Source organism: Amphiura filiformis, chromosome 5 (assembly GCF_039555335.1).
Source record: "Amphiura filiformis chromosome 5, Afil_fr2py, whole genome shotgun sequence".
Classification (NCBI taxonomy): domain Eukaryota; kingdom Metazoa; phylum Echinodermata; class Ophiuroidea; order Amphilepidida; family Amphiuridae; genus Amphiura; species Amphiura filiformis.
In genome coordinates this window covers 48,150,259-48,163,902 of record NC_092632.1, presented here as the reverse complement: position 1 = coordinate 48,163,902, position 13,644 = coordinate 48,150,259, and the positions used below count along the sequence as shown (strand labels likewise).

The 13,644-nt window shown below is 36.9% G+C and overlaps 2 protein-coding genes across 2 annotated transcripts in view; both read left to right on the top strand.

Moving 5' to 3' along the window:
• Positions 1-3,314, top strand: part of LOC140152247 (uncharacterized) — a 53,149-nt gene extending 49,835 nt beyond the window's left edge. Inside the window, exon 10 of the mRNA XM_072174550.1 lies at positions 3,157-3,314. Within this exon, the coding sequence (XP_072030651.1) occupies positions 3,157-3,314 (158 nt within the window). The remainder of the gene's footprint in view (positions 1-3,156) is intronic.
• Positions 1-13,644, top strand: part of LOC140153275 (uncharacterized) — a 43,634-nt gene that overhangs the window by 6,829 nt on the left and 23,161 nt on the right. The window contains exons 2-6 of the mRNA XM_072175978.1: positions 3,157-3,309; positions 6,803-6,945; positions 8,385-8,495; positions 12,204-12,317; positions 12,992-13,141. Of these exons, the coding sequence (XP_072032079.1) occupies positions 6,829-6,945; positions 8,385-8,495; positions 12,204-12,317; positions 12,992-13,141 (492 nt within the window). The 5' untranslated portion in view covers positions 3,157-3,309; positions 6,803-6,828. The remainder of the gene's footprint in view (positions 1-3,156; positions 3,310-6,802; positions 6,946-8,384; positions 8,496-12,203; positions 12,318-12,991; positions 13,142-13,644) is intronic.

The window sequence follows — 13,644 nt, the reverse complement described above, 5'->3', positions numbered from 1 at the left end:
TAAGTATTATTAATTTCTTTATCAACTTTACTATCAATTACAATTCATAGCTTCTGTCAAACCTTATAACTACAACTTTTTGGAAAATTACAGCAACATCAAGTGTGTGCATTAGACCTTGTGCAAAATAATACACTCTGGATGGCTAGCAGTACACTTAATTTGTAAAAGGAAATCTTCAAAACATAAGTATTATTAATTTCTATATCAATGTAACTTTACTATCAATTCATAGCTTCTTTCAAAACCTTTTAACTCCCAACTTTTTTGGGAAATGACTTTTTGTATTCATTTTGTTTTTTCTTCCTGCAGAACAGTGATGAAATATTAATATTTGGGGAATTTTGTTAGCTGCAGTATGTTACAACACTAGTGTAACATAAAATTAATCAGAATCATTGACAATTAAAGATTGGATGAAATTTAGATGCAAAAAATTGCAGCATCATTTATGTTGTATAAGGGTATTTTTTGAATGGGTATCAACCTGCATAATGCTTTCAAAATTATTTTTTAACGCTTTCAAGGTGGGTCCTTATCAATCGATGATATGCGCTGATCGCCGCTCACTTCATGTAAATGGAATATGTTTGGCTATGCAATTTCACACAGCGTAATCTGTTTGAATGTGCAACTTTTCAAATTGCACCAATTAAATTAACTTTATTTATTCAAATAATTCCGATTCATTTTTACACAAGTGGGGTATCATACTAAAATTTGCCACATGTTCATATTGAATGATGATACTTGTTACCACTACTAGCTCACTTTGTTTGAGTGGAATGTGTTAGGATATGCAATTTCACACAGCGTGATATATTTTAATTGCTTTTAATTATTTGTGCCAAAATTTATGACCACTCAAAATCAGCGCGATCTTTCTTTCTTTTTTTTTCCTTTTTTTGATGTATTTATATAGGTGGCTAGTTGTCCATGCATTGAGTGAGCAACCAGCCAACTTGTAATCGTGCTATGTTTTGTGCCGGGTATTAACAACTAAGAAGTGGTAATTGATGCCCGTAGCCATGATGCAGTTAACTTCATATGGATCTTGTGAAATAAGGGACTGTTAGGAAATTGAAACAGGAAGGTTAAACTGTTGATAGTTCCATATTCTGCAGGTTGGGATTCGGATAATCGCATCCTTTACAGCCACAATTTCCCCTCCTCTTAATATGTCCAATATCCTTCGTTGGCTCTCTAAATTAGCCAATAAAAGTCTTATTCCTTTCTGATTAGAGAAGAGAACATAACATGTTAACCTCTTGATAGATAACACATGTTTTTTTAAAGGATAATATTAATTTATGAGCCTTACATCCAGAATTCATAATTTTTATCACATTTCAAATAGAAAGAGAGTTCATCATGTCAAATTTCAAGACTGCTCAAGTAACCTTATTTTAACATGATTTATCATCAATATTATTAAACCTGACTACACCGGCTTGTTCTTTGTGTATCTGAACTTGTGTCACCATAATATTGTACCTTCTTATACCTAATAAGGTAATCCTACCTTTAATGAATTTGACCCCTGTTTGTAATTATCTAATAGAGTTACAACAATGTTTTTGTTCAAATTTCCATGTGAGGTTTTCATAGAAGTGCTTAAAAGCTGTAGGGTTTGTGGCTAACCTTTATAATAACTTGCAGCGCATGTGAGGTTTGTTATCCCACAAATTATAGGAAGTATAATCCTGTCTATCACATCACAGTTGCCCAATACTAGACTTGCAACTTGTTTCCTAATAAGGTTTTACTCCCACTTAATTTGAAATAGTGGTGTCATTAGGCAGGTGTGTAATAACCAGCTTGGTCATGTTGAGGGGGCAAAATCCTGATTAGAAATTTACACCGGTTAGAAGGGAAACAGGACTGAAAAGGGGTTGATTTGACATAAAATGTCATTATTTCCATCCTGATTTCAGCTAAATAAAATTTTTTGAGGGGGCATGCACTCTGCCCCCACCCTTCCCTTGCATTGATTACGCCCCTGTAACCAGGATTGCCAAAATATGAGGGCAAGGTGACTGCTCAGTGCCAGAAGTGGGTAAGTGCAATAGCTGCCATGTGTAGAGGAGTACAATATACTAAGTAAATTGACAATGTTTACTTTACACAGCAGCTATTGCACTTACCCACTTTTGGCACTGAGCAGTCAAAGTATGAGGCAAGTTTGGAGGGAGGATCTGCAAATACAGAGTGCAAGTAAACTGATCCAGCTTTTTTCCCTGGAGCATTTAAAAAGAATTAATTTTGGTGTCTTTCTATTTGAAGGGTCTTTCACCCATTCCAGCGTTTTTTGATAACTTGTTCAGCATCAATCTTTCTTTTACAAAAGCATATTAACCCTTGACTTAAGTAGGGAGAACTTGAATGTAATGATGTGGTGCAAGCTACTTGCTAAACCCACAACATTGGTCTATATTTTTAGTTCTTAACAGTCAGTTTCAGGATCTCAGCTCTGTTGATACGGTGAATGTAATTATTATGTTTAGGGTGTGATTGTTGAATAGCATTTCATTGCATTGTTGGCATGTTTGTAGTCAAACAGGTGCATATGTTATGATATAATAGTATTCCTTTCACACCATGCATTGTTGGATACTGTTTTTTACCACCACAACAACCACTGATATATAATTGATGACATTATTTCTTGCAAGTGCCCAAATCTGCATACCTGGATCAGTCCCAACAGGTTAGGATATGAGGATGTTGATCATCCTTAAAGGATGTTGATCATCTTTAAAGGATGTTATCATATATGTGTCACAATTATGAGCAAGAGTTGTTTGTCTGTAGAACTGTTTTTTATGTAAATGGGTCGATTTCTTTTGTTTCTAATTGTATCTGCTTGGGATATTAGGCAAATTGTAACCTGTTAATTTAGGAAGAATAGTTAATGAAATAAAAAAATTGCTTTTAGGAAGAATAGCAAATGAAATAAAAGTACATTTTGCTCAACAGATAACTTAGTTTTTGTGTTACAATGTTATGACAGACAGACTTGTAGATATAGCCTACCCATTTACAATGATTGTATATGACCCAGTTGGCGAACGATTAACTGTATATATATTGTCAATATATTTTTAAAATCAAATTGATACTCTATTGAATAACATTGAACTTTGCATCAATTCACAGATTTACAAGTATATGAAGCAGACAGGCGATACCAGCTGAGTGTGGTACAGGAAGAAGATGCCCAAGATTCAAGCACCAGTCATATCATTCAGCTGTTTATTGTACTTACAAGAAATGATAAGAACAAACCACTGGCATTTCATGAAAGACAAGGTTAGACTGTTTTGGTTGTATGCTCTTTGTCACCTGTTTCATAGGATATTACTGGGATAATAGACATAGTCTGTTTACAATCGGGGTGATTTAGATTGAAGCTTGTGATGATAGAAAAAATAATGTGATTGCAACATTTTGTTTGTCAATACTTAAGTCTCATTTGAGCAAGATTTGTGTATATTTATAGTGGTGATGAGGGGTCTTAAGTTTTGACTTTATTATGATTTTCTTATTTTGTACACAATTCACTATAGCATTGTAATTAACATATTAACATGGATCTTAATGTGGACTGTGAGGGGTTCAAATATTGCAATATTGCATTCTCATCAACAGGTGTAAGTAATTTGTTACTTTGGCACCTGTTCAAGAACCACACAATTTGATTAAGTTCATCCAAAGTTCAACATTTGAATTTTTGTATCTTGCTGAATTTTACTCTAAAAAGTCATAACCTTAAGTACATGTTGGTAGAAATAGTCCATTTCAAAATGAGGTATTGGCATGAGGCCATATGTTGGTTATCAACTTACTTCTCCCTCATAATAACCAAGCATATCTCATCTTGGGTTCATTTGAAATGGTCAACTGTTGCCTAAGGTCTTATCTGTTTTATTAGGTTGGATCTGTGTAAACTCAACATGCAGGAACCAGGTCACACTTTAAAAGATGATTTTACTTAAAGCAGATACACACGCAGGTCAATTTCACTAGTTGGGGGAAGGTCTTGATCCTTAAGACTAATACACAACCAAATTTGTCAACCACAGTCCCCTTTCTTTGTACATGCCACCAAGTCAATGAAAAGACTCTTTTTGGATTTTAACATTTTATCTTAAACATATTCCTTAAAGAATGTCTTATTTGTATATGAATGGACACAACATTAAAAGCCAATGGTTTGTATGACCTGATCTAACCATGAAGACTAGTCCTGTGGAGATGGAAGTTTTAGGTATTTACATAGGCCTACCTTATACTCTACTATTGTAGATCCTGTTAGGGGCAAATACATGTAGCTTAATATTTGATGGTTGCAGTGTAACTTTTGCACTTTGCTAGGAGCAAAGGAGGAAAAGAAAATAGTATAAGGATCCCTCCCTAAGTCTAACCTCCATAGTTAGAACAGGTTTAATGTTAGACCTGGTCTAACTTGTTTTGTGCATACGGACCAAAATGTTTAGTTTTGCATTCATAAAGTACAATAGTTGAAGCCAGGATGGTGATGTCAAATTATAAGTACAGGTAACCAAATATTGTTCATAAAATTGAAGGTGGAAATGACCTCAAAATCCTAGCAATTGTCACCTATGACAAACATGTACTCAGCAGGACAGGCTGACACCCCTGAACAGCTATCTGATTGAATGCAAGCTTAGTTTTTGTACAAGAGTAAAATCACTTCCATCATCACAGAATTAGGCATTTTTTCTATCATAGACACAAGAAGTGTGGATAAGGAAGCAGAGAATTAACAGGGCAGGACTGATCCTGCTCAGCTAGTTGGATGCGTGGGGCACAGTTTCCCTCTTATTCTAGCACTAGCCAGCAATTCTGTGGTTTTAATTGTGGCTATAAAGTATTGCATTGCACCATCTGTGATGTGTGCAACTTCAAGTTTGGGTGAACACCCATAAATATCTATCATCATGTGTGAGTATAAAAGAAATCAAGTCTACCATACTGAAATAATTAGGCAAGGTCCAAAATGGTGATAACATAAAGGTTGGTCAATTTGAAACCTGTGTCTGCATATAGGCCTATATGGTAGACAAGACTTCTAACATTGACAGCTAGTATGGTTAGGGGTGGTGCAATAATTATGTGTACCCCGGGGTGAATTATAGGGGGGCAAAGATTTTTGGCAGGCCAAAAGGGGGGGCAAGCATTTTTGGCAGGTCGAAAGGGGGGGCCAAGCGATTTTTGGCAGGTCGAAAGGGGGGGCAAGCAATTTTTGGCACAGATATTTTGGGCAACGTTCTATATTACGCCCTAAAAGGCGTAGGAAAACATTATGAACACATTCACATATGCAAAATTTCCTGCTCGCTGCGCCCGCATTATATGTTAAGACAATTTAAGGTTTTAAATTCGGGTTCCCCAAAATCTTGCATGTGTAAGGGGGGGCAAAGATTTTTTGGCACGTCAAAAGGGGGGGGGGGCAAAGGTTTTTTGGCCCGCCGAAAGGGGGGGGGAAAGGGTTTTTGGCACGGCCAAAGGGGGGGCAACAGCGATTTTTGGCAGACCATTTTGAGAATTCACCCCCCAGGGGTACACATAATTATTGCACCACCCCTTAAGTGGGGACTAGAAGGCTTGAAAAAGGGTTACCAATGTTTAAATGCAGGAAGTTATGTAGGTTTAGGTATATAAGGTACATTTGATAAACCAATAGGTTGTTGGAGGGTCACCTCTTTGGAATAAATACCTTTAATTATTGTGAAACATTATCCTTTCAGAGGAATGATACATGTGCTTAAGAAAAATGTTCAGCAATGGTACCTTTGAACAACTTTCACAAAACATCCAATTTTGAGCTTCCCATTTTAGATATCAGATCATTCAGGAGTAGAAATACATTTCATCTTGCTAGAATCCACTCTGATTCTGGCAGCAGCAATAAAAAAAAATCTTTATATATTCTCCCCCCATTTACTTAGTGTGTATGCTTAAAAATCTATGAGAATCTCTTTAGATTCACTCAAATCAGTTTGAGAGAATCTCTACGAGAATGGATTCTTGCCAAATTTCTGAGCCTAAGATGGGTGATACAGAGTAGGTCAATCACAGATTGTGCCAGTTGATATGTGGATTTTTGTGATGAAAGGTCTTTGTTTTATAAAGTGACGTGAATTATTAATCAGTTCATCAGGACTTACTATTTTTGATAGCTACAGTATCATGTCTCATCCGAGATGCATCATCAACTGATCTGGTGCTGAACTATTGACCTGTGACAACATCCTTTGTTTTATGTTGAAAAGATATAAAGTACACGTTTTTCAGGCTTGGTTAAATTGTTCAATGATATATTATGAGATATTGCTCTGTAATCCTGTACACCATCTTTCAGGAATAGCCATGATAGTTGTTTCACTAGAGTAATACCGTTAAGGTTCACCTAATGGTGCTATGGGCTTCCTTGACATAAGTGGAATTTTAGGCACAGCCTAAAAGTGCTCAAATAAGGATACAGAATCTTAATTCTTGTTGAAATTTGAGATGAGGGAGCTCTCAATTTGCTCACGAAATTGACCTCAAGGCAAAGGATCCAAAGTGTGCCATGGCATTTGGCGAATCTTTACGGTAGTTGATGTTATGAGAATACATTATCCTTTCCGTATTATATCTCCTCATTTGTCCTTTCATATTGATCTTGAATTTTTCATAAAACATATTTAGGACAGTATTTTAGAGAAAATTCACACTTAAATTCTGTAGCACTAACCACTGTATGTTTTCCCCATCCTCTAAAATTTCTTTTCTGCAGATCTGTTGCAAGCAATACGTAGTAATATGAGTGAGTTCTTTGCACAGAATCAAGCTAAACTTAGCTTAGCTGCTGCAACTGCTGTCAACAAAGTCCTGAAATGCCATTCTACAGAATCATCAGGACAGACAATGAGTAAAACAGTGAGTGTCTTGTCTTAGTAACTCCAGTCAACATAAACTATGTGTCAGATGTATTTCTTGTACTAGTCCTATAGTGTAAAAATAACTTGGGAAATGTTGTTTAACAACATTCATTATATTAACAGAGATTTCAAATCATTATTCGCAACTACCAAAAAAAACATGACTCAGATAATGGTGTGTTTTTCAATGTAGAAATCTCTACAACTCTGTCAAATCAAAAGATAGTAGAAACATGAAGCAGGGGACTACTTCATTGGGCTATTCCTATTGATATCCATACAACCTCTAATGAAGGCATGACCTATAATCTCCCACACAAGGGGGTAGATTTCAAATGGAGTCACACTCCCTGTGTGGAAGATTTAAGGTCATGTATTCCATGGTGACATCCCGCTATCTCTAAGGTCCGCTATCTCTAAGGTTCGCTATCTCTAAGGTTCGCTATCACTAACGTGTAACGTCTATGGAGATCAGAATCCCGCTATCTCTAATAGAGAAAAAGGTTCGCGATACCTAAAAAAGGTCCGCTACTTCTAAGGTTCGATATCACTAATTTAGAATAAGGTTCGCTAGTTCTAAGGTTCGATATCACTAATTATAAATAAGGTTCGCTATCTCTAATTTTAAATATGGTCCGCTATCTCTAATTTTAAATAAGGACCGCTATAGCGAACCTTATTTGAAATTAGAGATAGCGAACCTTATTAAAATTAGAGATTTAGAGATAGCGAACCTTATTTAAAATTAGAGATAGCGAACCTTATTTGAAATTAGTGATAGCGAACCTTAGAGATAGCGAACCTTAGAGATAGCGGACCTTGTTTAAAATTAGAGATAGCGAACCTTATTTAAAATTAGTGATATCGAACCTTAGAAATACCGAACCTTTTTCAAAATTAGTGATATCGAACCTTAGGTATAGCAAACCTTTTTCGTAATTAGTGATAACGAACCTTAGAGATAGCGAACCTTAGAGATAGCGAACCTTAGAGATAGCGAACCATAACCGTATTCCATAGGGTGTATGTAATTCAACTGGAATAACACAATAGCAGAATTGAGAAATTGGTGAAATGGTCTTTACTGTTATATTACTCTACTCATTGTGTGAGTGCAAACTTGGTCCAAAAATTTCTATGCAACCACTATGCATTCAAAGCATTTAAAGCATAGTTTCCACTTTATATTGACTTGTTCAAATGCAAGAAACAATAGTAATTGATTTCATTTGAAGCCCTTTCAAAACAACAGTCTCTACTTTTTTAAAGAAATTATTAAAATGCTGTGAAAAGAGTTTTAAATCAGGGTGCTGCCCGAATGTATTTTAATTAACAAAATGCCATCAACTGTTAATGGTAATACTACTAATATCTAAAATGCATTGAAAATCCACCCTCTAATGTTTGTTTGTTTGTTTTATTTTTTAATAATTGCAGAGACAAGAAAGTGTTGGCCAGGCTATTCAGAACATCAACCAATCTATATCAACCATTGTCAGTTACAGTGTCCATGATGAGTTTAGACAGGCCTGTTTCAGTTTGCTACAGGTAAGATCAGTTTTGACCTCTCTCTTTCTCTCTCATTTTTGGCTCTTAGCGAAGCTATTGAGCCTAAGCAGTTCCGCTAGATGGTAGATATTATTTTCCTCATTTTTCGGCAACTTCCGGCGCTGCTTTTTTATACTAAGGCTTTTTCTGTGTATTATATATAGTCATCAAATTGGATTCTAAGCTTTGCTTAGTTATTTTTCAATCGATTGCACTCCTTTAGAGGTGAATTTGGGGTGGGGAAAGTACTTATTTTGAAGTGAGAAAAGTCAAAAGTCATCATGAGAAACAGTCATTTCTATCGTTTTGCTTGGTTCCCTGTATGCGGGTAGAGATTATTTTGGTCTGAATAATTTAAGTTATGAGATCATGGCGGGAATTGACGGATTGCACTATTTTTCTTTGGGAAAGTGACCTTTTATCATGAATTTTTGTGGTGATCTCACGTGGATAGAAATGTGATTGGATGATTCCTTTGTCCGGATTGTTTATTGAGTTCTCGGGAGTTTCGTCACCATGGGACAACATTTCAAAATATTTAGAGACCAGCGGCGTAGTAATTGAGTTAAATTAACGCTAAATAACCAGGGTTGCCAAAAAAATTCAGCCCGAATCGCAGGTCAAATAACCGAAAAGTCGCCCAATTTTTTTCTTTACCCTTTGTATTCTATGGGGCAGGAAATTGTCCCGGGGAAAATCTTCAAAAGTCGCCTGATTGGGTTACCAAATCGCGGGTTTGACAACCCTGAAAACAACGTCTCGGCAGCGAAGGTCATCTGGCTATTCATTATCATTGTCCGCACGTGTGGGGTTGGGAATTCTGAAAATCTGTGAAAAGGGTGGGGGTTATTTTGGGAAGAATAAAGGGTGGGTTTCTAAAAGCGTGGGAGCAATATATAAAGCGTGTGGTAACGCTACCAATTGAAAAAAAAAAAATATAATAAAGTAATTTGATGATCTGTTGAAAAACATTCATATTTTCTTCATAAATCTGGAAAGAAAATGTCAGAAATTAATTAGCTGATGTTTTCATTTCGCATGCACGCGTCACCCATAGTAGAATGGATGGCTGCGTAAAATTATATTCATTTTATGAATGAATATAATTTTCAGTCTCTACCAAGTCCGCTTTGGCCCGCTTCGCTCACACTAGAAGTGGAACGAGCGGAACACAGCGACTGTGTAGAGAGTCTATAGAGACTGACGTGTTACAATTAATTCAGGATCTCAGCCCTCTGCCATTCGCCCATGTGATAGTGTTTATGATAAACAATCAATCTGAGGTCGTATCTTTTCGAAAGATGATTGCAGTGTTGATGCAGTTTGCCAATATTATGTCGCAAATGTTTCAGATGAATAAGAAAATCATGTGATAGATGAGGATAAATTCTGCATTAATTCGGATTCTGAAATGGATTGATGGCGCAGATAGTGATAAAATGGACCCGGAAGTGACTGTATGAAACGGCGGTATAGCGCCGATATGTTCAGTCTTCCGAATTTGATAAAGTAATGCTGTAAGCTTTGGTCAGAAACACTGCATAAGGGTGGGTGTCTGTCTAAAAAGTGTGGGGGAAATATAAAGGGTGGGGTTTGACCCCTGACAAGCGTTCTCAAATTTGTAGTTGCTACAACTGATCATCATACTATTTAATTCACTAGAATCTGTTTGTCTGTGTCTGCCTCTTTTCTCGGAGACTAGTAGTAGCTCGTTCACGTAGTGATTCCGTTGTCCCACTGGCCTACTAAACGTAGATTGCATGGCGATCGGTACACCCATCGTATGTGTGAGTTACGGCTCCATACATTCGATGTATGTAGGCGATCCGAGTGTTATAGTCAGAGCACCTCGGACTAGTATAGTAGGGAAGCACGTTCCTCAAACTTGGTGCGTGGATGCATCTTTTCACAAGTCACACGCACAATATTAATTCGAATTTTATCCTTTCTGGGTATGACTGATTTTGTTACCGTAAAATTTGTGTCAATTCCCGATATTAGTACCGTACACTATAAATGCACCACATTTTGTAGGCTCCAATTGCTGATTACATAAATGAGAACAACTGGTAACCAGCGGCACTGTGTAGTACCGGTCTGTTATTCAATTGCGTTGTGTGTGGGTTACGTGTATTTTATGTGTAAAATGCCTATACGGTGATCCACCCAAAAAAAAAAAAAATCATTGTATAGATCCCTGTACCCGGGTCCTGTGCATCTTGACCCCAGGCAGCATAAGTTTGTATTCGTTAGTGGGTCAAGGTCATCCAGGGGTCATCTGAGGTCAAATTTGCAAAAACTGTCGAAGGGCATGAAACTTGGTGGGTACAGTCAACATTTGGAGTCAAATTTTGGGAAGGTCATCCGGGGTCACCCAGGGGTCATCTGAGGTCAAATTACTAAAAAACTGTCGTATGGGCATGAAACTTGGTGGGTACAGTAAACATTTAGAGTCAAATTTTGGGAAGGTACTAAAATTGTCGTATGGGCATGGAAGGTGGGTACAGTCAACCTTTGGAGTCAAATTTTGGGAAGGTCATTTTGAGGTCATCCGGGGTCATCTGAGGTCAAATTACTAAAAACTCGTATGGGCATGAAACTTGGTGGGTACAGTCAACATTTGGAGTCAAATTTTGGGAAGGTCATTTTAGGGGTCATCAGGGGTCATCTGAGGTCAAATTACTAAAACTGTCATATGGACATTAAACTTGGTGGGTACAGTCAACATTTGGAATCAAATTTTGGGAAGGTCATTTTGGGGTCACCCAGGGGTCATCTGAGGTCAGATTACTAAAAAACTGTCGTATGGACATGAAACTGGATACAGTCAACATTTGGAGCAAAATTTTGTGGGGTCACATGTTCCTCAAACTTGGTGGGTGCATCTTGACCCCAGGCAGAACAAGTTTGTATTGGTTAGTGGGCCAAGGTCATCTGAGGTCAAATTAGCAAAAACTGTCATATGGGCATGAAACTTGGTGGGTACAGTCAACATTTGGAGTCAAATTTTTGGAAGGTCATTTCAGGGTCAAGCGGTGTCACCCAGGGGTCATCTGAGGTCAAATTAGCACAAACTGTCATATGGGCATGAAACTTGGTGGGTACAGTCAACATTTGGAGTCAAATTTTTGGAAGGTCATTTCAGGGTCAAGCGGTGTCACCCAGGGGTCATCTGAGGTCAAATTGCTAAAAATGTTGAAGATTGACTCCGCATCGAGTTTCAAGGACCGTATTGAATTTTTGTGGGGAATTTTTTCAAACTAAAGGTTTAAAAAATTGACCGACCAACCTGTTGCGCATTCGACTCCAAGAACAATTGCTTTCCCACAAAAAAAGCGTAGAGCCACAGCGCCATTGGTGCTCTTGTTACAGTACTAGGAGGAGGCTCTGTCAAGATGACAGTAGAAAAGATCTACAGGGATAGTTGTCTTACGTCCAATATAATCACTAATTCATTGGGTTGACAGGTTCCCTCTAAATGGTTTCATCCATCTCTCATGCAGTCTTCCTTCTAGTCATTAATGGAGGCATCCATGATCAATTTAGGAACACTGTACTCATTTTAAGTTGCTTTAAGGTATCTCTAAGTGGGGTGGTGTGTTTGGCATGGTCAAGTGATTGGAGTACATCATGTCCTGTAAATTGGTATTACAGATATTAAACATCTTTTTGTGTGTTATTCTTTAACACTGCTATTATATCCTACAGGTAGATAATTCTATTGAACTGTCCAAAACAGTTCAGTGCAAGTTATGGACCATAGCCAAAAACAGATTGGGTGTTAACGTACCTGAAGAATATCAAGAAGCTTCTGTATCTCAGGTAGCTACTCTATAATGTAACTAAAACTCCCACATTCCATATGCCTACTAATAATAGAACCAATATAAATTAAAATGTCTCCTGTTTTCCTGTTATTTATGGAAAGTGTTTTTAGAATTCTAAGAAGTTATCCTTAATGCAGGAATTGGAAAACAATACTGTGAATGACAGTATTGTTTTTTTATGTACAGTCCAACTTCCCTTATTGTGACCTCTTTTATATGGATCTCTCTATTATCCGGGCATGTGATCTTCATAGAAAAACATGTTTTAACACTATGAGAGCTTGGTTTCATGCACTGAAGCATGTAGAAGGATATAACTATGTGGCATACAGCACTCATATACCATCTTTCAGTGTTATTTACCCCATTTTGAGTAACATTTTGCTGTCTCAGTGTTAGCACTTCAGACATTCAATGCAGAATTACATGTAATCCACTTACCTGGATTTTTCACTTATCCGACCGATGCTTGGTTCCATCATAACCGGATAAAAGAGGTTGGACTGGGATATTTATTAGTTAAGAAGATTGTCATACTTTAATGGAGCTGAACTTTTCAGTAAAACACATTTCCCCCTTTACTGTTGTACTATACTAGTAAGTTTTAAATGTGAAATTTAAATACCAAATCTTTTCATTTACTTATTTGAGTTCTACATATCTGTATAGGAATTAATGACACAAAGTCAACAAGACACTGAAAGTCAGAATACGGCATCATCATCAACATTTCATCCCCATGCACGCAACCACCAAAGTAATAGCTACCTAAAGGAAGATTCAGCAATTTACAATCTGTCACCAGAAAGATATAGTCAGGTAATTCATCATTTCTTGTAACTACTATTGCTGACTATAAATAATAATTGAATTTATAAATCAACTACTTGAAGTGTTTCAGGATACAGGTCCACTACTTTTATAAATGACCCATGTACATTAGATGAGGTGGATATCAGCATTGGTTGCTTTGATTTATGGGTGCGGAAACATTGCACAAGGTCAACAATTTCTCAAAGTTATTGATGACACACCCTGATTGGTTTTTGCTGTTACAAGTTCTGTCAGTGATGCAGGGAATGCATAAAAAGTATAAGAATAGCTTAAAAGTGAAAAATAAGTCAATAAACTTGTCATTGGGGTTTTTTCATTAAAAAACCCAGAAAAATTGATAAAAAGGAAGAAAAGGGCAGTGTTCAACATGAAGCTCCATTCAATAGCATGTTGACCAAAATGTGACATTGTACCCTTATTAAGTTGTTTTCAGTTTTATGACTTGCAGGGGATGTTAGCATACTCATTCTCATTACAGAAATGCAAAA